A 26,997-nucleotide genomic window follows, 5' to 3' on the forward strand; every position below is an offset into this window, starting at 1 on the left:
ATAAGAGCTTTGGAATGACGCAGCAAAAAATAGCGTCGCCATTTTGGCAAGTTCTGTCGAAAGACTTATGTCTGGGAGGAGGAATAGATCTGTTTTCATATCGTGGGTGAGCCTCCTCAGAGGGACTAAAGAAGGCGACAGATTTGCGAGACTAATGATGGAAAGAGTGCTTTTTATTATGAAAGTGATGATATATGGAAACCATCTCGACATGATGATTGGACGAACGGAAAAATTCACACAGGATTATAACTGGAGTTTATCTGCTTAAGGAGATTATCAGAAGAGATCATAAAGAAAAAAAGAAAAATATACGAACAAGAGGAGATGTGGGAACAGCAAGATAGGACTGGATAGAATTATGAACATTATTTGGACAGATTTGTGGATATTAACGCAGCAGCAAGAAGATGATTGGAATCCCCTTCGGAACTTGAAATATGGGTCCCCCCAACAAAAAAAATTAAAATTTGGTTTTGTAATTCGGAATTTATGTGATGTGATTTGATTTGATTGGTCGGTTAATAAAAATTGTTTAAAAAAAAAGGCTTCATGTGGGCAACATGCCGACCCCAACCCAAGCCCTTCATGATCCTCATTATCAAATCTTCCAGCAAATCCTGTTTTCTCCCCAACTCCCAAGGTGTGTTATCAGAAATGGGTTTTAGGGATCATTCTCCTCTGCCAGGCAAACAGCCCCCTGCTTCTCTCCTGTGGTGCAATGGGCCAGTGCACTGGTGGTTTGAGCCCACCCAGAGATAGCTGTAGGCAGAATTCATGGACTGCAGGAGGCTGGACTAGATAACCCTCAGGGTCCCTTCCAACTCTACAATTCTAGAATTAGAATATTGAAGCCAGAAGCTAACTGTATGAAGCACACAGGTATTAGATGACTTCTGTCTTACCAGCAGTGGTAAACACTGGGTAGCCCCCCTATCATGCTGATTTCTAGCTTCATGGGAGTTTTTTTTTTGTATGTTGTGTTGTGTTATTTTTCAATATGTTGCTTTGCTTCAACATCTGCTTTAAGGTTACTGTAGTGAGGTACAGGAAAGGGGTTAGGGTCATCTTACCTTTACCATGCTAGCTGAATTTGCACAGGTGCCTAAGTGTGTGTGTTTACCTTTTTACTGTTTACCTTTGTCTTGAATCTTTGCCATCGGGGCTGTGACACTTCATTGCTGTGGCTGCTTGAACTCACACACACAGCCAGGGCTCGTATAAAAAGTGTCTCTAAATACGGTATGTAACAGTGGCTGGTTCCCCTCAGCTCTTGTTGCAGTGATGCCATGGCTGGCTCACCTATGAAGCAGAGTGTAGTAGTCGCCTGAGGTGGTGGAATCTCATGGGATGGTGTGTGGTCGTCCCCCGCCCCCCCCCCGTGGGTGCCCCCCTACCCCTGCAGTCATGTGGCAACAGCAGCTTCTGGCGAGATGTCACAAGAGTTCTGCACAACCCCAATAAGTGAGACTTTGGCAGCGGGGTTGGAATATTCCCGTTTCTTCTCAGGTGGTGAAATGGGATAAGTCAGGGGTCAGCACACTTTTTCAGAAGGGGGCCGGACTATATTTTTTTTGGGGGGGGGGAATGAACGAATTCCTATGCCCCACAAATAACCCAGAGATGCATTTTAAAGCACACATTCTACTCATGTAAAAACACGCTGATTCCCGGCCTGTCCGCAGGCCGGATTTAGAAGGCGATTGGGCCGGATCCAGCCTACCCGTGGGATAAGCTGCCCCTGATTAATGCTGTTGATAAACTAGAGGACCTTGCTGATTAGCTCAAAGGCCAATCAGGTCTTCCAGATGAGATGAATGCTGTGGAATGCACAATACTAAAGCTACAGCCTATTAAAGGAGATTCAAAGCAATTCCACATCCATTGCAAGTACCAAGCCTGCCCCACCTTAAACCTTGTGAATTCCACACTTTTATCTTCAAATCTTTTCTATCATTTGGTATCTCCCAGAATACAGCCGAATGTGGGGTTGTTGTTTTTTACTTAGCCATTAACATTTTTTAAAAAACTGCATGCAAAATATTAAACACATACCAAGTTAAATATATTTTTCCTTTATTTGAAACACTTTGCTCTAAAAATTTGCTCATACCTGTTGAGAGAAATTTCTTCACATTATTTTCAGCCAGTTAACCTCCCTTTCCCTACTACTGTCATTTCCAGTCTACAGGTTTTCATTTATTTATTTTAAAAAAACAATACTTTGAAATCTTCTGCAGCGTACGAAACCAAACTGTCTTTGTTATTCAGATATGACTATATCATTCATGGATTATAGTACAAATAAATTTAAAACTGGTAGTATGTAAAATAGAGTATTCATAGAATTATTTACAGCATGTAGTCATATGCTTAGAAATGATTCACTTCCAGCAGCGTGAAGACATCGGCCGTCATGCTAGCTTTCAACAAAATATTAAAAAGAGACGCTACTCATTCATACATGTTAATACCAAGGAACATGGCATATCAGACCATATAAAAATACTTTAATTTAGATGCAAGCTCACAATTAAAACTGCTACCACAGTAGTAAAGTGTCTCATAATAGTATCTAGTCTGGAAGGCAGCTATTCCTTTCCCTTTGGCTTTAGGATGAGTCTCAGCAAGAAGTTACTAACAAGTATTACTTTCTAATGAAATCAAAGCTGACTTGGTACAGATATGCATAATACGATGTAATCTCTTTAATTTCCAATACTCTTTACATTCCTATGTTGTTATTGACCTTTTAAAAAAATGACACCACGTGCCTAATTCCAGCATGTTGTAATACTCATGTTTTCCCACTTAATTTATTGCTTAGTTAAATCTAACCAATATCACAGGCAACTATGAATGTGGCTATTTTGTATGAATCGCATGTTAGGCTTGTGGCCACCTTAGCTGCTTGGAAATCCTGTGACTGTGTTCTGGCAGCTGTCAGATATAAGCTCATTCATTTCATTTTGTTTGCTTTCTTCTTTGTTCTCATGGTTAGTGTGATTTTTTGGTTTCGCTGCTCTTCTGGACCTTTTGACACAAACCTTCAGCAGCAAATAGGAGAGCTCGGCCACATTCAGCAGAATGCAAATGCCGGACACTGAAATCATGAAAATGGTAAAGACGGTCTTTTCAGTGGGACGAGAAACAAAGCAGTCCACCACATTGGGACACGGCCAGGCGCTGCATTTCAGTAGCCGAGGCATGTGGTATCCCTGATACATATAGTAAAACACATACATGAAAGAAGCTTCGAAAATCAGCCTGAACAAGATGCTGGCAGTGTATGTCCACCACAAGGGACCTTCGATGTGAAATTTCTGTTTCTTTATTTCTTCTATGTCCTTATATTCACAGCTTTTATCTCCCTTTCGGAACTTCTTTTTCCTTTCGTGCCGCCTGTATGCGACATGCATTGCCACCAAGAGGGCAGGGGTGGAGACAAAGATGAGCTGGAGGGCCCAGAGTCTGATGTGGGAAATGGGGAAAAAATGATCATAGCAGACGTTTTTGCATCCTGGTTGCAGCGTATTGCACACAAAATCATCTTGCTCATCACCCCAGACTTCCTCCGCTGCAACGACAAGGATCATAATACGGAAGATGAACAGGACAGTCAACCAAATCTTTCCAATACTGGTAGAATGTTGGTTTACACCTCCTAAAATGCCCTGCAGCGTTCCCCAGTCCATGTTATCGTTTGAGTCTTTGGACCTATTATGACAAGGAGAGGATGTAAAAAAAAAGAAGAAGGATTGAGTTATAAAATACAACACATTAAACATAAGCTGCTCCGACACTATCATGGGAAAAAAATATTTATTAACTGAAGAATGATTAAAATAAGCAAACAACTCTTCTACTAAATTCAAAGTCCCCCAAAAAGTGTGCCCAGAAAATAATTCTAATTCAGCTTCTTAGATAAATACTAGTTCTGCTATAAAATATGAATGAGGCTGCTATCCTATAAAAACTGACTTGAGAGTAACTCCCATGGAACTCAGCAGAACATTTTTTAGTGAACAAACAATGGATTGTGCTGTTAGTAGCATCCCATTAATGTGCATATATGGTGGGTTTTCATGATATTCTGCATTTGTTTCTTAAAACGGACAGTTTTTGCATTTCATTACTAGGATACATGTTTCAACTAGGCATAGCCAGAGCTTGTACAGCAACTGGCACCAATAGGGAAATTTATTCCCACTGCAAACATGTGCCAACAACCACAGTAGGAGAGGAAAGGTTAAAGCCCTCCTTCAGGCTTGCTGCAATCCTGATGATTACATGCCCACGCCCCCACAATGCTGTTTAAAACCTGAACATTAAATGCAAAGATGCATTTAATGTCATGCCTAGTTTGACCCCAAAGCTCTAACAAGCATGATTCACTGTACTCCAAGCATGGCATAGAAGCATTATTGAATTTGTAATAGGAATGGAGAGGAAATACTTAAACTCGCTGGAGAGCTTGATTTCCACACATTATCCCACTTGCTTCACATCAAATTGCTATGAATTATCTGCTTAATATTCTGTTGAGAACCAATTCCACCCTCAGTGGAACAAAACAATAGTGAGGTATGACAAGAAGTCAAGAGTGATATTCTATGTAGTCATACTAATGGTGCATTGAAATAAATGCATGTCTATTTCAAAGGGTCTACTTTGAGCAGATATCACTCCAGGAGTCTTACTGCTTTCTTTAAGCCAGCGCAGTGCACAAAGAATCGGGGTGGGGGGGTGGGGGTTGACAACTAAATTTTCTGTGCAATTTAGATTCACCAGAAAAATTCATCTTTTTTTACATATTCCTGCTCCAAGGGAAATGCCTCATTCTGGCAACAGTGCATTGCAGTGATTCAAAGCTAAACTACTGGTCTTCGATTGGTGAGTAGGGACCCATGAATGGATCACAGCCTATTCTAATGTGGGCTGCAACCGTAGAACTTCATAATATAAATACATGGTATAAAGTTAAAAAAATGGGTCCCTAAATGCATGTTTGGGTTGAAGATGGATCTTGGGTTTGAAAAGTTTGAAGACTACTGACCTAAACTGTATACTAAACTATACTAACATAAAATTTAACATTCAATTCAAGATACCAAGCAAGCAATACATTATCCACAATGAGTGATTTCACACAAAATGTATTGTTGTCCTGGGTGCTTCCAGTCATGGAAAATTTAGCAACCTTCAATCATAGATCTTCTACTTAAATCTGGAAGAGGACTATCAATTACACTGCCAGACTTCAAACACACTATAGTCAACTGGGCAATCTCCCTTTCCCCAGCTCCACTGTGTGTGTGGAAAGGGTTAAATGCCCCTCCCCCTTCACTGCACAATCCTCCCATTGCAACTGGGAAGGGAGAGAGAGAAAGTGATATTAAGGCAATGCTATTTGGAAATGGAAGCGCCAACAGAATAGAGTTGGCTCTAAAGAGAAGAGACAGAAAGTAGAGAAGGAAACGTCTAGAGCAATCTATCCATGCCATAACGAACCAAGCAGTAGTACAAGAGGCCTTCTGCAACTATTCCATTAAAGTGTTTGTTTTTTAAGTTTAGAAATTCTGAGCTCTAGTGGGAAAACCTGAAGCTGAGCAGGGAAAACATAACTTCAAGAAGGATGTACTGCTTACGTTGTGAAGATGCCCTGTAAAGAGTGAACAGAACATGGTCATTCCACAGTAAGTTCAGTCTTCCACAGTAAGAAGCACTCCTAGTTTCTTATGACTTAATAAAGATCAACTCTTTACATAATAGGTTTCTGCTGGTTAGGAAGGCAACTTCCAAAATAGGGAGAATTTGTTTCAATGGATGAGTAGTAGTCTTTCATTTTTTTAAAAGCACAAAATTATGTATGAAGAAAGAGAAAAGGCAATCAGAAACTCATGTTTTGAACTGGGAATGGTATATTTGATTTTGGATTGAGATAAAACCTTTTCTGGAGGAAACTGGCATTCATCCTGCATTCATCAAATTAGTGGAAATAACCTTCATAAAGAAAAGATATGATGAATGATTTCCATCTTATAATTTTAAGTCATTCTGTAAGGCTGTTCCATTTCAAAGGTTCAGAGGAAGCAACACAAGTGAAAGTGAGCAACAGAATAACATTCCATCGATCTCTCTACCTGACTTAACCATGGGATAAAAGAGGCCACCACAAAGCGGTAGGTCTTACAGTGCTTTTGAAAGGTGCCAATGCTTAACTTATGATTCTATTTGTGGTCCAAAAAAGTTGAATCCAGACCTTAGGTTTATGTTCTATTCCATTCATTTATGCATAATTCATTTCTGCATGATTATTTTTGTTTCAAATCACATTTTGTTTACAGATGGGATAGTGTAACATTATATGCAGGAGGTAGTTAATTCTGATCCATGTATGTGTCATGGATACAACCTTTCATAACCCTGACTCAAGCTATGAGCACTGGGCAAGAAACAAGCTCAGCCACTTGCAAGCAAATTTGTGTGTCACACCCTTTTACTCAAGAAAGCACCAAAAATATTTTCTGCTCTGCTGGTTGAACATAATACAGCACTGCTGTTTAGAGTTAGAAGCTGCTAGACAGAGTCAAAATCTTAGATAACCAGGATTACTTAAGGGATCAAAGAAACTGAAACTTTTGGAGAGAATAGAGACCTGTTTCTGGACTCACTATTGAAAAGTTACTGTTTACAGTATCTCTAGCTAATCTAGAAGATTAACGAAGCACCAAGTTTAGAAACATGTTATATTTCTTGCTTACAACAGGGATAAAATACTTATATCTGAGTATCAGTTCTGAGCTATGCTTAGATCCATTTATATATCACATGGTACTATGGGTACATCAGGGCTTTACCAATGTTTGGTCAGTAAACACATGAAGTGTGAAAAGGCAATTGTTCCCAACTACACAGTGGGCAGGTGCCAGGAAGCTACTCCCAAATATGACCACCCAAATATATATACACTGGTATGTTCACTGTATCGCCTCAAGTTGTGGGACATGCTTCTTCCCTTCACATTCTACATGATTACCACAGCAGTCATTGGCCAAACATCAGTATATGAAGCTCCTTCAAAAATACACCTTAATAACACAAAAGTTAGTGCCATTTTTACAAGACATCATGTTAGAACCTGGCCACCGATTTCATGAATTTCTGTTGAGCCCAGATTTGTGCCTCATTTCTTTATTAGTCTTATTGCTTCATTAAGCAATACTTAATACATACTTGGGAGACAAGAAAGATCCAAAGGTCTGCTTCCACACTATAGGAAGAGCTGTAAAGGAAATGGTGCATTCAGTGCTGGCCCAATAAAAGCTGCTGCCCAAAGCAGACCCCAAATGGTTCCCTACCACTGGTATCTACACTGCATCCTATGAGCCAAATACAGCTGGCTGGGTTTGCATGCCAGCTGACGACGTGCATTAGGAACAAATAACTTTATGTCTGTCTGAGCCAGTATAAAGTTTTGGAGCACGGTTTGTAAAATGCTTGGATATGTCATCAATAAGGACCACTCAACTAATCCAAATAATATGATCAATATAACACTAAGGATGTGGTCCAACGTTTCCCAGGAGAGCATCATAGGGTTCTCAGGAAGGACTGGATCAGCTCCTACATTGACAGCTCCAACAACCAACTCAGCTGACATTGGATTTGTAACGTTGGAAGACGCCAAAGGAATCCAAAGGATCCAAAACGCTCCTAGACACTTGTCAAGTCACCAAACAAAGGGGGAAATGAGACTTACTTCTGCTTTCCCATTCCTTCCCACCAGAAACAATGGGAAAGAGAATGTGCTTGTATGTGTGTGCGCATACACAGTTGAAAGCCCTGTTGGCAAGAACCCAACAGAGCTTTAGATAAGGCAGTAGAACCACCCTCCCCCAGTCTTTAGAACAGCAGCCTGAAGTTGTAATCCTATACACACTTATCTGGGTGTAAGCCCTATTGAAAATTATGGGACTTCTGAATAGACAGCTATCTGTCAGCCTCAGAAAGAAGTCTGTTGCCTTCTAGAGGCACTTCTGCACTACAGTCTATTGTGGACTTGGGCATGCAAGTTTTTCTTCAGTGTCCAAGCAACACCACCACCATCAAAATACCTGTAGAAATGGTAAATCCAGACTGAGAAAATAATAAGGGACAGTATTTTTGGTGAGGAATACCATTTCTTGCATGCATGAGCAGCAAGCACACAGTTCACAGTAAACTTCTGTCTGGAAATGCCCCTTTGTCTAGCTAGTGCAGAATATGGTATGGTGGCATATAATAGAAAAATTGTTAATTAAAGATTGAATGGCTTCTTCAAAGAGTTAGTATCACATGTTAAAAGTCAATCCGCTTCTGTTTAAATTGTAGTATAATCATCTTAAAAGTACCCTCTTCAGCAGTAAAAGTGGCTAGAAGAACTACATAAAGCAGCAACCAGCAACAGCACCTGTGGATAAATACATGGTTCATCATATTGCAGTTACAGAAGACCGTGATTGAGTTTTGCTTAGAAAACCTCCAAGCACCATCTCATATGGTAGTCAATAACGTAAGGACCAAATAAGGTAAAGGGACCCCTGACCATTAGGTCCAGTCGTGGCTAACTCTGGGGTTGCGGCACTCATTTCACTTTAAAGGCCACAGAGCCTAGGGCTTTTAAACCACAGAGCCTAGGGCTTGCCGATCAGAAGGTCGGCGGTTTGAATCCCTGCAACAGGGTGAGCTCCCATTGCTCGGTCCCTGCTCCTGCCAACCTAGCAGTTCGAAAGCACGTCAAAGCACAAGTAGATAAATAAGTACCGCTCTGGCAGGAAGGTAAACGGTGTTTCCGTGCGCTGCTCTGGTTCGCCAGAAGCGGCTTAGTCATGCTGGCCACATGACCCGGAAGCTGTACACCGGCTCCCATTAAAATAAACCATTATTAAAAAGAAAGGAAACCCTCCTGGCCTAGAATTGTCCACTAGTCAGTATCTTATATATTATACTAATCTTGGATGCTACTAGCAAATAAAATATTAACTCTTGTCAGTCTGTCAAATGACTGCCTTTACCTCTCAATTTGACTTCATCTCAGTGTATCAGGTGGCTACCAGAAATCATCACAATTACAATATGCTACCTCGATTCACACATAATGCTAAGCCATAGTGTGGTTTATTCCAATGTTCAAAGGCAATACAGGACACTAAGCATGGTTTGTTCACTTGCAACAAATCACAATGTGAAACCATGGTTTGTTGTTCACTTCCAGACCATGGCTTCTTTTAGGAATGGTTTGGTGTTGACCAAACCAAACAGCCTTGTCCAAATTCAATAACCTTGGTTAGCTTTGCAAATATGCTAGCTCCGTTATACATAATAAAACAAAAACAAACCAATAACCTTCCACCCACAAATATTTAAAAGACTGTAGAATGTTAATCCAAGAAAGGCCTGGTTACAGAGAAAAATTGTCATCTGGCTCATAAAGATGTGTAATGAAGGCGCAAGCCAAGCCTCCCTGGGGAGAACATTCCACAAATGGGGAGCCACTGCAGAAAAGGCCCATTCTCGTGCTTCCACCCTCCAGACCTCTTGTGGAGGAGGCACACAAAGAAGGGCCTCAAATGATTGCAAGATCCAGGTCAGCTCATTTGGGGAGAGGTGGTTTCTTTGGGGAGAGCATAGACTTTTAAGTGATCAGCAGCATGGGATTTTTCAAATTGTGCTTGCTATGCTAGTTTTCTCTCTATGTGTATTCTACTTTTTTATTATATTTTCACATACCTTGAAAGTAGGTGCAACTTAAAATACCTTTGAACAGTAATGTGGAGATAGTGGGTGGTGAAACCTGATGCATGATGAACAATGTTAGATGGCATTCAGATTGTTATCTGTTTTCAGTAACAGGGTGGGGGGTAGGCGGAATACATAGCCTGTTTGCGACAGATTTTGGCTAGACTGTAAGAAGCCCACTGGATGAGGGACACACACACAAATGGAGCCATTTGGAAACACCAGACCCTTGGACTACTCATTAACTAAGAATGCAGAGAAAAAACAGCAGTTTACTTTCTAGGTTAAGTTAAAACGTGCAAGGTACATGCACTTAAGAAATCTCCTTGTTAAATGTTTACCATTGAAGAAGTCATTCAATGTGGATTTCAGTACCTGGAGAATCTCTCAAGTACGCTTGTGAGATTACAGATGACATTCATACAACAGATAGATGAGAAATTCTAGATGACATCAATCCCCCAGAAAATTGTGGTTTCTCAGCTACTGCAGAAGATGTATATGTCCGCCTACTACCACAAATCCAAGTGAGATATTGTTACTTCTAGAAATGCACTTTTTTGCTGTCCTTGGTGCCCCTTGCTATAGGAAGAGCAGCACCACACATTCAAAGCACATAACTTCTCCAAAGAAACCTGGGAACTGTAGTCTTTTAATGTTGCTGGGAATCGTTGCTCGGAGGGGGGAAACTGCAGATCCCAGGATTCTTTGGGGAAATGTGCTTTATTTATTATTATTAAAATTTGTATACCATCCTTCATCCAAAGATCACAAGGCAGTAATTCTTGTATCTATAAATACTAACAAAATATCCACTATGTTTCAGGTGCCATGGTGGTGGGTGGTTTGTATGTTTTAGGGATATCTGAGCTGCTAACATGCATCTCTATTTGCAACCTCTTTGAACCTTTAACAGTTTGCCAAATATAAATCACTGCACAATTAAAAAACAACAACAGCATATGGTCAAGAAGACTGTCAAAGCTTGATTCTGATGCAGCATCTCAGAAACGAAGCGCCTCAGAAACTAATAAACTTTTAGAGCCTGCCATTCATCTTAAATCCCAGAGCATTTTATTTTATAATTCACTATTTAATGTAATGTAACTTATTGTTCTTAAATGCTATGTCACAATTCACATCAAAGAATGGTAAAATATTTCTTAAAATTATTCCTAGCCTTGCACAACAAAATAATTTATTTAAGGAATATTGGACCTGGCTTCTGAGATAGCTCAGAGTCTTTCCCTTTGCTAAAGTTGTAGATACTCCATATGATTTAACCATGGAAACTGGACTTATTCATACCCTATTGAATTGTAAGGTTAAGGGCTGACACTGCAACCTTACTTTCATTGCCTGGATAAAGGAAGCCATGGTAGTTGCCAAGTGGTTGATATTCCAGTCATGGAAGGCCAAAATTCAGCCTGTCATGGAGATACAGGTCATGGATATAGTAGACATTCTGGCAAATGGAAATAAACAGACCTGAATTTTTTTAAGAGATCTGGTTCATACCTTGAACATTTGACTACTTTAATTTGCCTCTGGACCAACAAACATTGGTAAATGTGCCTTCTCCATCCTTTAATTTTTATCCTTTGCATGATGAATAGGAAAAGTGAAGAAAGAAGTAGGAGAGAGGCAAAAATATTGGGCTAGGAACAGAGGAAGCTGTGTTTAAGTCAATTTAGTTCAATATTGTCTGGGTTGATGGGTAGGGTTTCAGAAAGAAGTCTTTTCTAGCCATACCTGGAGCTGCCAGAGATTGAAACTGGGACTTTAGGTATGTAAAGCTGTGCCATAAGCTAGGGCCCTTCCCTGCTTCATATTCTAAAGATTTTCAAAGGATAATTTTCAAACCATTAACTCAGGGCCCACTGAAATAAATATTAAAAGTTATTATTCCAGTGATTTCAATAGCACCTGTGACTAATACTATTCTGTGTGTATGGTGGATGATTGTCCCATCCACATCAGAATGCTCACCCTAGATTAAATTGGTTAGATTTTTTTTTTTTTTGTAAGAATAGGCAATGGTTCCCATCCAGGGCACTACTAACAAGTAGTGTCCCTGGATGGGAACTAATGACTAGTTGCCTATTACAGCAAATTTTGTAGAAATAGGCAGAGGGGAAATCTATAAAATGGGCAGGTAACAGATTAATTTGAGCAAGTTATGTTAGTGTTTGTGCAAAAGCGTGCAATTACTCAGACTCTTTTTCTAATTCTGAAGTCGGACATACTGTACCCAACTTAGCAGTTCCTTTACTGTTCTATGTTATGTCCAAATGGAAAATTGTACAATACAGAGGTGCCTTGCAAGACGAAAAGAATCCGTTCTGTGATTCTCTTCGTCTAGCGGTTTTTTCGTCTTGCAAAGCAAGCCCATTGACGGATTAGCGGATTAGCGCTATTAGCGGCTTATCTGCTGATCGGATCAGCTGATAAGCGGCTTAGAAAAAGGGGGGGAAAGGGGGGGGAAACCCAGCAGGAACTCGCAAGACATTGTCATCTTGCGAAGCAAGCCCATAGGAGATTCGTTTTGCGAAGCACCTCCAAAACGGAAAACTCTTTCGTCTAGCGAGTTTTCCGTCTTGCGAGGCATTCGTCTTGCGGGGCACCACTGTAATGCCTCAGCTACTGGTCTCTCAGGGCAAAACTATATGTTATCTTGGCAAATGTGTTATTTGACCAGAGGTCACTGGAAGCAGTAGGACTAGAGCTATAACTGTTTCCATTTCCAGACAATGCATGTATTTTTATAAACCAAGAAATCTTTAATAAAAAACAATAAATAACCCATAACTGTTTCCATTTGCTACATCACACTACTGATGCAGTTGCATTTTGTAGCTTAAAATTTTAAGTATTCAAGATCTATCAACTGCCTTTCTACAAAGAAAACATGATACCATTTTATTCTTGTTATCTGTATCACTTCCATTAATCACAGCCACCAAGAAACACATACACTTTTAATTTACTGATCAATAATGTGTTGGAGCATAGGTTGTGTTGGACCTGTGACAGAAACTCCCAGAAAGGAATCTAATGATTTTACAAACTAAAGTCTGTTTCATCTTCATGTGAGGCTTTTGTAAAAAAACAAAACCAGACTAGGTGTGTCACAAATTAACTTTAATTACTTCTGCCTTTATTTATTTTGCTGGGTGGTTTGGGTATGTCATATACAGCTAGAAGAACTACACATTTACGGTAATTGGCTGCAAGTTAACAACAGAATAAGGAAATCCCCATGACTGCCCAATGTGATGTGCACTCCTTGCGATACTAGGCAGGAGAATACGGCAAAAGCTTTTATACTCTATAGATAACCCTATGCAGAACTCTTAAACATAAATGAGTACATTACCAAGCCATCTGAACAGATGGTGGAAGGAAGAAAAGCAGAGAGGGAGCCAGATTTATAGAAAAGTTTTGCAGAAAACCCCATTGCTCTTTACTTCAGTGGGGATAGTTAATTAAATATCTACAAGAACTGTACTCCACACATACACCAAAACTGGGTTAGGATGCTCAACAGCATCTTTCTGCTGGAGCCACCAATAGAAAATTTCTGAACATTTGGCTCTCCATAAGTTGCTGGACTACAGTTCCTATTATCCTTAGCCTTTGAGCATGCTTGGTGGGGCTGATGGGAGTTTTAGTTCAGTAACATCTGGAGTGCCAAATATTATTCACACTTGGATAGGAATCGCAATTACACCACCAAAACAGATAGAGCTGCCAGTATGTTTGATTTATTTATATTTGTATCTAATAATTTCTCTAATAATCTCAAAGCAATATTTTAAACAAGAACCTAGAGAGGCTTGAGCTTTTTGCTGCTTTTCTGGATCAGAGCTAATGATCTGCCAAAAACTGACCAATGAGGCAGGGGCTATAGAGAGATTTGAATTCATATCTTTCCAAGTCCAAAAGTTTACATATGCTATATATGTAGCATGCTATCAAACGTATCAAAATCACATCATCATAGGAATCAGTGGCGTAGCGTGGGGGTGCAGGGGGGGCCGGCCGCACCGGGCGCAACATCTGGGGGTTAGGGTTAGGGGGCGCAAATCCACGGGTTAGGGGGCGCAAATTACTTGACTTGCCCCGGGTGCTGACAACCCACGCTATGCCACTGATAGGAATATGGAATAACCATACCTACATGAAGCGAAGGGAGCAATACACCATTGTTAAAGGTAATTACATTATGAGGACCAAACAGAAGTGAAGTAGTGGCCACTCTATGAAAACAGAATCAGATGAAATTAGTGGGCAGGGTAGAAGAGTGGAAAAGAAATGTGAAATAACTATTCACAACAAAACTTGCCAGATCTGTTTCTGAAGTGATGAAAAAGTAAATTAGATGTTTTTGAGTCTAGTAATCTTAAGGTGCTATTAGGTGTGTAAGTGCATTCTTGGCAAGGTCAACAGAAGTACCATTTGAGGACTAGGCAGTCCAATTTCCAAACAGTAACGACTTTAGTCTTACAATGGATATCTGAAGGAGGCATTAAGAACTCAGTTTTACGACTTTGATTAGATGATTTGTCCAAGATCTCATCACTGTATATGATAGAAGAAAACAATAGACTGATTTCCATTCTTGTGCCTCTTCAAAAAAAAGAAAAGAGAAATCTGATTATCTGTTGACCTATTTTTGCTCAAACTCGTCATATTGTCTTTCCCTACAATTGCCATATTGATCAGCCTGGTGAGAGACCAGAAGTAAACAATGTAAAACGCAAAAGAGGAATTGAAGAAATAGATTCTACAGAAAGGCATCTTCCTGAACACCATGTTTACCAAACGTGTTGCGCAAGTTGATTACAAACTAGCCCATTTATTTTGTGAAGAGGCATATGGGACTCATCGCTCTCTTTATCCCGAAACTTCACAACTAAAGGAACTACCCAGTGAGGAAGTCCCACTAAGACTAAATGGCGTGGAAATCTGGAAAGGAGATGCATAAAAGGGGATTATTTCTTTCACCAAAACCCTCAGACGGTTAAAAAATAAAAATAAATCACATCCCCCCAAAAGTGTGTGCATGGGGGAGTCTTGTGGCATCTTAAAAATTATTGTGGCCGGAACTTTCAAGGGCAAATCCTCTCATTAATTACTCTCTTTCCTATTTGCTTGCTATGACAGACTCCTTCAGGATTATTATTTTTTTTAACAAAGGAGGAAATGCTTTATAAAAGAACTTGTGCTGAATAGCACCAAGCTCCCATCTTGTCTACGTGAAGCCAACAGCCTCCGACCATGGAGCTCCATGGATGCCATGAATTTGCTTTGCTCTCTTTTCACCTCCCTTCCCACCCCGCCTATACAAGTTAAACCCGGCTTTACCAAGTCCCAAACAGGGCTCAGGCTTCCGGCTTCCCCTCCGAAAAACCCAGCACGCAACAAAACGACAGCAAATATTCCCCTTTTGAGCATGTGCAGAGGGCGCTTTCCCTAGTCCGTTTGGGATTAGGGGTCGGTAGCGCTTGCAGACTTTTAGGCTTAGCCATCCCACTGGAGGTTGTGAACCATTCTGCGATCTTCGGGAGAAGGGCGGCATACGAATTCCACTAAATAATTTTATTTTTAATGAAGAGCATGGCGCCGGCTCGAGAGGGTCGCCCGGCTCCCCGGGGTTGGCGGCAAGCGCGCAAAGTTTCTCTCACCTGTCAGCGTCTGAGGGAAATCAAAGCCCCTGAGCGCCTCGCCGAGCGCACCATGGGCTGGAAAAGGGCGGGAAAAGCGGGCTTGGCCGGCGACGGGCTGCCCCCTCGGCGCTTCGGTGGGCGGCGGTCGCCCTCGTCTCCTTCACTCTGGGGCCAGGCGGCAACGGCAACAACGGCGGCAGCTCGCGGTCTCTTTCTCTTCCCCCTGAGAGCGTCAAAAAGTTCTTCCCTGTTGCTTCGCCGGCGGCTTTTAACCGCGCCCCCTACCTGCCTCCCGCCCTCCTTCCCCTTGACGTGCCGGGACAAGAGGAGGAGGCGAGGCCTCGTCTCCAGGGAGGCGGGAAAAGGGCGCGAGGGAAGAAGAAGGAGAAGAAGGAGAAGCAGCAGCAGGGCAGGAGAGAGAGGAGCCTCTCTCAGGGTCGAGAGGCGACGCCGAGTGGAGGGAGCCCGGCGAGGCCTCCCTCGCCCCCCGGCGCCCTTGCAGGTGCTCCTGGGCGGCGATTCCCGTCACCCCCGACCGAGATGGTGCATGGCGGGCACCCGGTTGGGGAAGTCAGCGCTCTCGACACACACCCCCCCTTTTTTTTTTGCTGGGGCAAAACCGGCTATTTAATGGTAGAACCTCCAATTACATACCAAAAGCATCCAAACTGCAGCAGCGGGTAGAGTTAGGACGTTTTATTAGAGCCACCTGAGCGTCCCAAGAGGGCTTCAACCTAGTTCAGGTAATAAATGCAGGTGTGGTGGAAAACTACACGCAGAGCTGGTCTGACCATGCATGAATTAGCTATATTTGTATATCACTTTCCAGGATACAATGCTCTGGGGAACTTCTGCCCCTTCCCAGCCAGAGTTGAGCACATTTGAATCCCACAGATTTCAGCAGGAGAGATCATAATAATTAGTTTTTAATTATGCATGTGGTGCTTTTATATTGTATTTCTTTGCTGTGAACCACCATGAGATCTACAGATGAAGGGCGGAACACAAATTATAATAATATAATATAATAAATATAATAGAAGGAGCCCTGAGGATTATCTATTCCAGTCCCATACAGTGCCAGAATATGTAGCTGTCCCATACAGGGATCAAACTTGCAACCTTGGCATTCATCAGCACCATGTTCTAACCGACAGATCTATCCAGATCTGACCCAAGTCTATGCACAACTCCATCCCACAGCAAGACATGTTTAATTTGGTGGGAACAGGATTAATTATTAATTAATTTGCTTAATTAATTTCAGACATTTGATTGGCTATTGAAAATACCTCTTGAAAACTTTGCAAATCATGTCACCACTAGACAGGCACGAACTTTGAAGAAAGGGTGTGCAAGATCAACTGTTGGGATAGTGGAAAGAGTGCTTGTGTCATACATAACACTCCTTTTCTTCAAGGATTAGGAAGGAGAGGCAGGGCATTCTGGAAGCACTTGTGAAAGCTGGTCTCCAAGTTCATATTTCTTCATTCACGTGGGGGAAAGTGTTGTCTCCTTTCACAAATTGTGGAGCAATTATTATGCCTCATAATAAAAGTCCCCTGGATGAAATCTGACATGCTCCCTAATTCCAAACAGGGCTATTCTGTGCCAAAGTTATTAAGTGCAAGCATACGGAGAGGAAATTGCACAGGGCTACCTTGAAAGCAGATAATCTGCTGAATGGTGGTTTAAGTTGAAACACATCTGCATCAGGCAATAAGATATGCTGTTGTTATTGCTAGCACGTGCCAAAAAACCATTTGAAGATAAGCTAAGTTTTCTGTGAATCTACCTCACAGGAATAACTAATGTGATTTTAAATATAATTGATATCCATATCTTCCGTGAGATTTTTGAAATGAATGCAGCTTGCTTGAAACAAATGCAGCTAACTTCAGGTAGTAAGCATTCAGCCTATTGGTTAAAAAGAGAGTTGAACACCTCTCCATTCTTTGCTATCATTGATATTACACAGATGCAAAGGAGAAGTAATTTTATTGATTTAAATATTTATTAAATTTCTATACTGCCCTTCATCCAAAGATCACAGGGCTATTTGCAACATCAAAATATAAGACAAGAACACAAAATACATAAGAAAAAGAAATACATAAGAAACACCATTCATTTTCTAAATCACCTAGATTGCCTTTTGAGTGACTAAAAACAATTGATCTGGTATATGACATCGAAGTTTGATTTGTTGCTGAAACACTGTTTTGATAAATAGAAGATACAACTGCTTGATCCTTTGGATCTTAGAGCACTTGCAGACTCACTATTTTTGAGTGGGAGTCAATCAATCAGGTTGGCAACAAGATTAGATTTGTTACAATAAGGAAAGAGATAGGAAAATGCACTGGAAAGTATGGGGAAACGCATGCTTTTAACGCAATGTCATCTAACCTCCCCACAAACAAATCAGAATGAATTCTCATTAAATAGCAAACAGCATCCAGTTTCCCTCTAAACAAATCAGGATGAGTGCTCAATAAACATGTTGGCTGGGACCACATTTAATGCTGCAGTCAGCATGTTTCACAGATAACTCTTCAAACTCAACTTTATCACCTGAAGTCATCAAGCATTCCCCCTCCTCCCCAAGTATATTTTTGTTTCAAGGTTAGTTTATCCAGTTTTCAGATCTTACAACTGAATTGCTTAGGAAATATTTTGTTTGTTAGAATAAATTGCTATCTGTTTAAAATTCTGGCTTTCCTGTATGCTATATCGTTCAATGAATAACTGATATATATTTCTCAACCTGGGATAGCTCTGTTATCCCAGGTTAGGATAGATTAAGAACATGAGAATGCAGGGGGTTGGATTAGATGATCCTTACGGTCCCTTCCAACTCTACAATCCTTTGATTCTATGATTCTCTCCCTTTAGGCATCTCCATTTATCTTATGCTGCTCACCAGTACACAGCTTGGTTTACTATTTCAGCTTGTCAACCAACAACAACAACAAATGAACAACACCTGTATTGTTCCTCTGACTCTGGAAAAGGTACATGTGTTTTTACTTGTTAAAATTACTGGCAAAAACAGATAGCCAAATGAACCAAACTAGATGGTTGCTTTTTCCTAGCTACTTTCAGACAAGACTTTTGCAAGTGATAAAACACTGAATCAGCATACATAGACCTCTCAATGCGAAGAACTGTTCAGACTCTCATGCTGCTTATTTCACTGCTGATCTATACGTAATATCAGGTTCAGCACAGCAACTACGCAAAACCACAAATTGCAAACTGATACCTCTTGATTGAGGTATGTTTCATCACCAACACATGCACTTTTTTTTCACTTACTCCTGTTGTTTCTGGAGGAACAACTGTTTTGAAAACTCCTACAGAACTAATGGGCTAAACCAGGTATAGGCAAACTCGGCCCTCCAGATGTTTTGGGACTACAACTCCCTGACCACTGGTCCTGTTAGCTAGGGATGATGGGAGTTGTAGTCCCAAAACATCTGGAGGGCCGAGTTTGCCTATACCTGGACTAAACAATTTAGTCTTTTGTATATCTCAGAAACTCCCAAGAATTATTAGAATCTTTTAGTTAGCTGAAAATGCTATCTGCCTATATCTGTGCACCCAGTGAAAGCATGCAATGCTTTCTGTAAAGTTTTCTCTTTCTGTAGTGATTTCCCAAACCTCCAGTGCCAGGATATATACATATGCCATATTTTAAAAATTTGGTCTGAATTTAGTGGTCAGGTAATTTTAAGCATAGTTTAGCAAACTTTACATTGATTGACTGATATGTAGATGCCAGAGAGGGGGGTGAAGGAACTGTTTTACCAATCTAGGAATGGTTATATATTCAGATGCACTGCTTTACTTTATATATGAATGGGGAACCCTTGGCCCTCCATATGTTGTTAGACTACAGTTCCCATCAGCCCTGACTGCTGGTCATGCTTAGCAGGGTTTATGGGAGTTGGGAGTCCACAAATATTTGGAGGACAAAGCTTTCCCAATCCTGCTTTAAATGCATCACCAGTAGACTTTTAAATTGCCTTTATATATCAATAAGGAGCAAGTATCTGCTTCAGTAAATGTGATATTATTTCATTCTTAATGGCCAATGGCAGCTATGTAATGGGAATATGTGTCTAGTTTAATATTCATTTGCTGTGTGTGGATGGCTATGGGATCAATCTTAATCTCATGAGATCAATAAACCAGCTTGCTTGAGAATTAGATGCCATTTGTTAGCTACAAATAGTTTTTGTGCTTTTTTTAATGATGCAGCTTTAAAATACAACCCAGAGCTCCTCCTATTTACTTCTTTCTGAAAGAGGTCAGCATTCTGGACTAAATCACACCAGTAGCTGTAATGTCAAACATGCCCCCTTGATGTTTGCCTCCAAAGGTCATTCTTGAAATAAGTTATTTAGATAAATCTTCTTGTAAATAAGAACACTTACTAAAATCTTGTATTAGCTTGATAAGAGATAAATTCCAGTTGATGAATGTGGAATGCAGAGCATCTGGTTTTAATTCTTATTTTTATAACAGTATTATAGCATATTGCAAGGGTACAAGTGGGACCTACAACAAATGGTTGCAGTGCATTACCCAGGCTAAAATGAGAGTTCCTGTTCAGAGTTCAAGCTGCCCATCCCTTCCAAGCAGGATATTCTACTTCTCCCTATTCCATTTTCCTTTTCCAACTGTCATGCTGCATTCCATGACTACTGAACCCCTAAGGGAATTTTACTACTGCAGTGTTGTTGTTTTCTAAGAGTCTTTGTATTTCTGAAAACCCAGGGTTCCCCTAAGCATGCTGATACTTTCCTCTTGTTTTCCAATGGCCTTGCTGCCAGCGCTCCAACTTAAGCTCTGTTATGAGAGCACAATATTTCAACACAGTTAGCCTTTGATGTACATGGCAAGACACACACTTGCTAAAGCAGGAAAAGAAAAACTCACTTGAGCCCTAAAATTACACCCACAGAGTCATTTCCTTTTCTGCATAATTACCACATGACAATATGAAGTGTCACAGAGGTCTCCTGTAGGTTATTTGTTAGCTATTCTAGCTCAGGCAGTAGGATCCTTAAGTTTTAAGCTCTATATTAGAAGGAACAAGGGTGTCCAAACAGAGCAGAGGTGTATTTGGGGTTGCTTCATTGAAGTGAAAACCTGAGGTGGAAGAGTCCAGATGTAAGGTGAAATAGAATGTTGCCAATGTGGCAGTAACTCAGTGACTTAAGATTTCATCTGTTATGGTCAATTCATATTTTTCTTTTTTTATTTAGTGAAATGTTTAGACCACTAAACATCAAAATATCCAAGAAGTTTACATTGTGCATTGCAATAATCCAGTCTGGAGGTATGAAATGCATGAATCACTATAGCTAAATTATCCCTGTCTGGGATCAGTTGTAGCTGATGTACCAGCTGAAGCTGGCAGATGACACTCTTAGCCACTGTGGTCACTTCCAGTGACAAAAATGAATATAAGAGCATGCCCCAGGCTGCAAACCTTTTCCTTCAGAGGAAATGTGACGCCACCCAGAACCGGCAAATCTTCTAGATTCCTTGTGGTGTATTCAGTTCTTACAGTGCTGTGAACAACAGCAGCAGCTATCATCATCACCACCACCACCACCCACTCTTCACCAGCAGATCCCAGGATGGGTTACAATAATTTAAAAACAGTTAAAACTGAGGATAACTGAGAGTTTTGTGTGTACCATCTTATGTGACAGAGCTTCAGAGGTTATTTTGTATCAGTTTGGCCAGAGCACCCTAAAATGCTCAGGGTGGGTGAAAAGCTGTCTGATAAAAGTTTATGTATATAAAGAAGCTGCTTGCAGGGTCATCTGAGATGTCAAAGCAGGCATAATGGCACAGCAGCCTACAGGAGCCTGAACAATTTTTCTGCAGGCTTCTGCTTGGAAACAAGAAAAACCAGTTGCTTATTAACTTGATTCTCTGAGAAGGGTTGTGCATCAGGCCAAAAGGGATGAGTGTGGTTCCATAGCGGAATGACCTGTTTGAAGCTGAAAACATTTTATTCCCTTTGCATGCCTGCTTGCTCATCTTTGTGAAAGTCATGTATACGTCTATGGAAAATTCACATAGAACTGTAACCAACAAAACCAATGACTGTAACCAGTGATAACTGCTGAGTGTTCTATACAGTACTGATTCCTGTTGAATCCAGAAACAATCCTCAGCCAGCTGCACTGGGCTTCCTTCATAATTATACCATTCTATACCATCCTGTCTGAGCCTCCCATCCCATATGATCATTTATTCTAACTTGTGACTCTGGATAACATTTGTCTTCCCAATCCCGAGCTAGGGATGAGAAAGGAAATGTTTTGGTTTATTTTCAGATATATTTGCATCTGCATGCTGGTTACTAAGGTACACAAAATGGCTTAGCATCCTTTCTCCTCCTTCCACTTTAATAAGCTCATAGCTTCTCTTAAGTCTCTCAAGTGTCCTGACTGCAGCTATCACCCATGAATGAATGGAAAGTTTTATGGGAGAGATAAGGCTGCAGCTCAGCATTATAAACGAAGCTGTCAGTTGTAGCATTAGTCCAGAACTTGGAATATCCCAGCTGATTTATCTTATGTATCTTTCAATCCATCCCTTTGTTCTCCAGTTTACATAGCAACCCAATGTGGCTGGGGGAGGGAAAATTTGAGACACAGAAAGCACCAAATCCAGAGCTATATAGAGGTCACACGCTGGGTGGGTTTCCATGACTTTTAAAAAAGCCCCTCCTATTGGTTCCATTAGGGTAGGGTGGGGAGATACTAATGCTAGCTCCAGGACCAATGTACTTCTTCCCACTACACCCCGCCCCCATTCTGGGGGCACATCAGGGAAATAGGAGGACAATTTTCTGTCATGCCCCTCCATGGCCCCCTTGTTTTCAGAGCAAGATGTCCTTTATGTGGCATCTAGGAGAGGGAGTTCTGCAAAATCCTGTGATCCTGAATCACTCTCTCAGGATCCATAGGATTGTGCTTATTGGTTTAATTTCCGTCGGTTAAATTAAACCAGTTTGCTTCTAGTTGCCTCTAATACCCACTAACTGTCATTTTAATACACTGCTCCTTGTCAGATCTTTTGTTATGAGTCATTGTTGTATTTCTGTACAAAAACCAGGCCTGAATCCCAACTGCAAGGAAAATCTTAAATTACACACTTGACATTTATATACTTTTTAATGGCTGTTTGTATTGTTAGTGGTATCTAAGAACAATATCATAATAAACAATATTTATTAACGCTTTCTTTAAATTTCATTCATGCTTCCAGTAACTTCCAAAATGCTTCATCAGTGCAATCATCTCCTAACTATAGACTACCATGCATTCACCCGATTTCATTATTTGCTCTCTTTTTTCCATTCATATGCTGTTATCTTCCCTTTTGCCATCAGCTGTACTATGTTTTTTTCTGTTGTTATCTAAGGAAGGAAAATAAATTCTCAAATAGCCCATCCAACACTACGCTTTATGAATACTATTTATTAATGAATACATTGAGTCAGATGGACAAGTAATATTTGTTCACATGCTGCAGCGCAAATTAACTACAGTGGTACCTTGGGTTACATACGCTTCAGGTTACAGACTCCGCTAACCCAGAAATAGTACCTTGGGTTAAGAACTTTGCTTCAGGATGAGAACAGAAATCGTGCTCCGGCGGCGCAGCAGCAGTAGGAGGCCCCATTAGCTAAAGTGATGCTTCAGGTTAAGAACAGTTTCAGGTTAAGAACGGACCTCCGGAATGAATTAAGTACTTAACCCGAGGTACCACTGTACTTGCCAATTGGCATCTCTCTGTAGTGGGGTTTTTGTTGTTGTTGTTGTTTTTGTTCCTTTTTCGAGTTAGTGCTACTGTAAGCTGCTATCCTGAAACATTTCTTACACTTTCTTATGCTTTACCAAGTTTGTTTCTTGTTACCTAGTGGCCATTGGAGACGTTTCCATTGCTGAGCAAAGCTAAATACTAATATCATTGCATTGATGCCAGTTGATGTAACTGGTCATTACCCACTTTTAACACCCAGTCTCTTTCCTGTATATAGTATGGATTAGCAAGAACTTCCCAGTTCTGTAACCTGTGGTTATTCATACCTAGACTATGTGATTATTCATTACTGTTTATTCATGTCTATGTTGTTGCTTCATAATGGAGATTATGTTATTTCCAAATTGTTATTTCAATGTTACTTTTTAAAAAAATAAATAAATCACATTCGCTAACTTTCTTCAAAACATTAGAAATCATTTCCTATCAATATAGACCAGTAGCATGTCTTGCTTTAATTTAACTTCTATGTGAGAGGTGGCTAACCTTCTTTGGCTGAGGGCTGCATTGCCAAACAGCCACCCCATCAAGGGTCACATGCCAGTGGTTGTCATGGCCAGTGTATGCACATATGTGTGCATACAGACCATGCACACATACATTCACCACATATGCATTCACACAGCACTTTCTCTCTATTCCCCCCCCCCCTTTCATAAACACACCACACATAGTACTAGGTTGAATACAACCTATGTGTGTGACTAAGAAGAACGTTCCATCAGTGGAAGCATGACTGCTTGCCCAATGGAATGACCCCACCACACTGTTCTGGGGATTCTTCCAACCTTCTAGAGCAGTGTTTCCCAACCTTTTTTGGGCAAAGGCACACTTGTTTGATGAAAAAAATCTCGAGGCACACCACCATTACAGCCCCGTGACGTCAGCACGCAGCGTCACACCGGGAGGGACGCACGAAAGTGTAAGAGAGAGAAAGAGTTGGCAGCACCAGGCGCTGTTACTTATTGCGCTGCGGACGCTGCCAGCAACTGCGGTGGTTGTGCGGTGGCCGCCGCCACAGAACGTCCTCGTCAGTCAGCTGAGCTGCCTGGCGGCGTAGGGAGCCGAGGGGCGGGGCTTCCTTTCTGAAGGAGCTGAGGGTGGGGGTCCTCCGGCGCCTTCGGCAAAACGGCGCCGGCCCAGAGCGCTTCTAGGAGGCTGCCTTTGTGCGCGATGTAAAGCCCTCTTTCCCTCCCTCCAGCCCCGTGTCACCTGTGGAAAAGGGGGCTGGATCCAGTGACGCAACTCGGAAAACTGTTAGGGAAGCCAGAGCAGGAAAGTGAGTGGGAGGCGGCGTCGCCGCTTTAACCCACGTTTCCTTTTTGAAAGAGAAACTTAAGTCAGTGTTTCCCAACCTTTTTTGGACTCGCCCGCCTCCCTCCAGGCAACATCTCGCGGCACACCAGGCAACATCTCGTGGCACACTAGTTGGGAAACACTGGAACACCGGTTGGGAAACACTGTTCTAGAGCAGATTAGGGAGGATGTCCCATTGCATTAGAGGGAATCCTTGCACTGGCTTCTCTTAGTGCACGGAATTCCTTTAATATGACTCATACACTCAGACATGCATGCAGACACACACAACCAGAATTTGCAGCCCTCAACTGAAGTGTTCCACAAATGACAAAGCCTCTTCCGATCTGACATCTCATAAGTTGATCTCCTCTATAGCTTCAGTCAGAGGAGCTACCAGCAGCAAAGTGCTGCATGCTGCCTCATGCTCTACAATAGGTGAGATAGTATTAGTAGGATTGCACTTGTTTACACTACTAGCCATGCCAGCAGCCTCAGAACCAGGGAGAAGGGGAAACGTTCAGTTGTGTATCCACTGCTTCTGCCTGCAACAGTGAAGGTGCACTTAAGTTGGGTGGAGGAGAAATGAAATTGTCAGTGCTGCTGCTTGCAGTTGCAGCACCTCTTGCATGTACCTCGTCCCTGGGGGCAGCTGCCAGTATGATGTACATACCTCATGATGACCAAACATAAAACTGGTAATAATAGGGAGAGGACTGTGGTGATGACGACAGTAACATGATGAAAATGATTGTTAAATATATATGGTGTGATGCTTTGCTGCCTATAACAGTGAATGTTTGGGGGCACACAATAGCACTCAGGCAGGCACTAAGAAAGAAAGAATTTAATAATACTAGTAATAATAAGAGTTCTAAATAAGGCAGACTATGCTTGGCTTCCAATACAAAATTACTTAGGTTTGATTAAGGGGTGTGTTGGATAACAACCACAACACATACAGAAAGAGGCACTAAGAAATAACTAGTTGAATAATAATAACCACTTTATAATTACTTGTGTAAAATAATTAAAAACCACCAGGACTACACACATATAGTGAACAAAAAGCAAACTATTTTGCTAAGGAAAAGAGAGGATCCATTGACTTGCCTAGTAATAAGAATAAGCAAGCAATCAGCAATACTTACACTCAAATTCAGTCACAAAGGAACTCCCTCCTTCTCCTCACACTGGTGTTCCCATTATATGAAAGAAATAATTGCACTTTTGGCAGACACAAAGCAGCATATATATTTTTTAAGGACAGAGTCCATAAGGTCCTTAGGATGGGATCCCTACTTTAACCCAAGGCATCTCATGCAGATCCCACATGAAGAACGCCCAAATCCCTCTGAGGCAACCTGCCCCAGTTCAAGATTCATTTGAATCCAAAGCATATGTCTAGCTCCTGAAATCTTTATAATCTTTGCAAGACTAGACATGACTAGGTGTTTGATTGTCAAGTTGCTAAATCACAATTCATACCTCTTTCAAGATAAGATCCCTTTGAACAATTCTTTCTAACATCACTGCAATAGATCTGCTAGTGCGGGCAGCTCCTAAATGTTGAATATTTCCTGATTTAGGCAATTAACTTGAAATACGAAAGCAAGATACAAAGTGTATCTTATTTATATGTTCATTCACTGCTATCTGTTTATCTTATATGTTCTATTTCATAGAAGAAACCTTTGATAATTTTTTGCACACAAAGAGCCCTGTTTAAAATTGTCACAGCCATAGGAGCCAACTGCTAGGGGCCAGAGGGGCTTCACTGCCCCAATACATTATTTGAGGGGGCAGTGCCATTCAAATGGTATGCGTGCACCGCATCATGTGATTTATTATGGGAGGCGGGGCTTACCTGCCGCTCCTATATTTTATTCAAGTTCACAGGCATATTGTTGCATTTCAAAGAGGAGTGGCAGGGCAGGCAAGCCCAATAATACTAGTGAAGTCTAGTGATAAAGTCCAGTCCAGTCAGCTAGGCAAAAGACTGCTTGCTGGTCAAGACCCTTTGGGCACTGTTGGCTAGAGAGCTGTTGCCTCAACAGTATACTGAGGTCTTGTGAAGATTGGTTGGCTAGATACTTCCTACTACCCTTCCCCACCCCTTTGTTGAGGAGCTGCCTATTCCTTTATAACGCAATTATACCCTGCTCTCTATCCAGGGTTAGACCAAGGATATATTGCTTCATCAACAGCCTATAAAGCACTGCCAACTCCATCTTAACATGGGGCTGCAATCTTGTTTGCACTCACCAACTGATTTTACTATTAAAATTGTTCAGCCTGGACACTGAGATCCAGCACCAAGAGCATTCTGGTGGTTTCCACACTGTGAGAAGTGAAGCTACAGGGAACTGGGCAGAGGGCCTTCTTGGTAGTGGCACCC

At 41.3% G+C, this 26,997-nt stretch overlaps 1 protein-coding gene and 1 long non-coding RNA gene across 8 annotated transcripts in view; one reads left to right on the top strand and one right to left on the bottom strand.

The window, feature by feature from the left end:
- Positions 1-2,059: 2,059 nt before the first annotated feature.
- LOC309531026 (gap junction beta-6 protein) lies at positions 2,060-25,957 on the bottom strand. Of its 2 annotated transcripts, none has more exons than XM_082220347.1 (2): positions 25,751-25,957; positions 2,060-3,717 (listed from the first exon to the last, which is right to left on the bottom strand). In XM_082220347.1, exon 2 carries the CDS (start codon positions 3,693-3,695, stop codon positions 2,904-2,906), a length of 792 nt encoding a protein of 263 aa, XP_082076473.1. In that variant the 5' UTR covers positions 3,696-3,717; positions 25,751-25,957; the 3' UTR covers positions 2,060-2,903. The 2 variants fall into 2 exon arrangements, with proteins under 2 accessions (XP_082076473.1, XP_082076472.1); XM_082220346.1 differs by lacking the exon at positions 25,751-25,957 and adding an exon at positions 15,468-15,625.
- The window catches only part of LOC309531048, a 61,206-nt gene continuing 50,139 nt past the window's right edge, over positions 15,931-26,997 (top strand). For all 6 annotated transcript variants that reach the window (XR_014219022.1, XR_014219023.1, XR_014219024.1 and 3 more), the window contains exons 1-2: positions 15,931-16,192; positions 18,345-18,463. This is a non-coding gene — a long non-coding RNA (uncharacterized lncRNA). The remainder of the gene's footprint in view (positions 16,193-18,344; positions 18,464-26,997) is intronic.

This window comes from Podarcis vaucheri (genome assembly GCF_965113315.1).
Source record: "Podarcis vaucheri genome assembly, chromosome: 4".
Classification (NCBI taxonomy): domain Eukaryota; kingdom Metazoa; phylum Chordata; class Lepidosauria; order Squamata; family Lacertidae; genus Podarcis; species Podarcis vaucheri.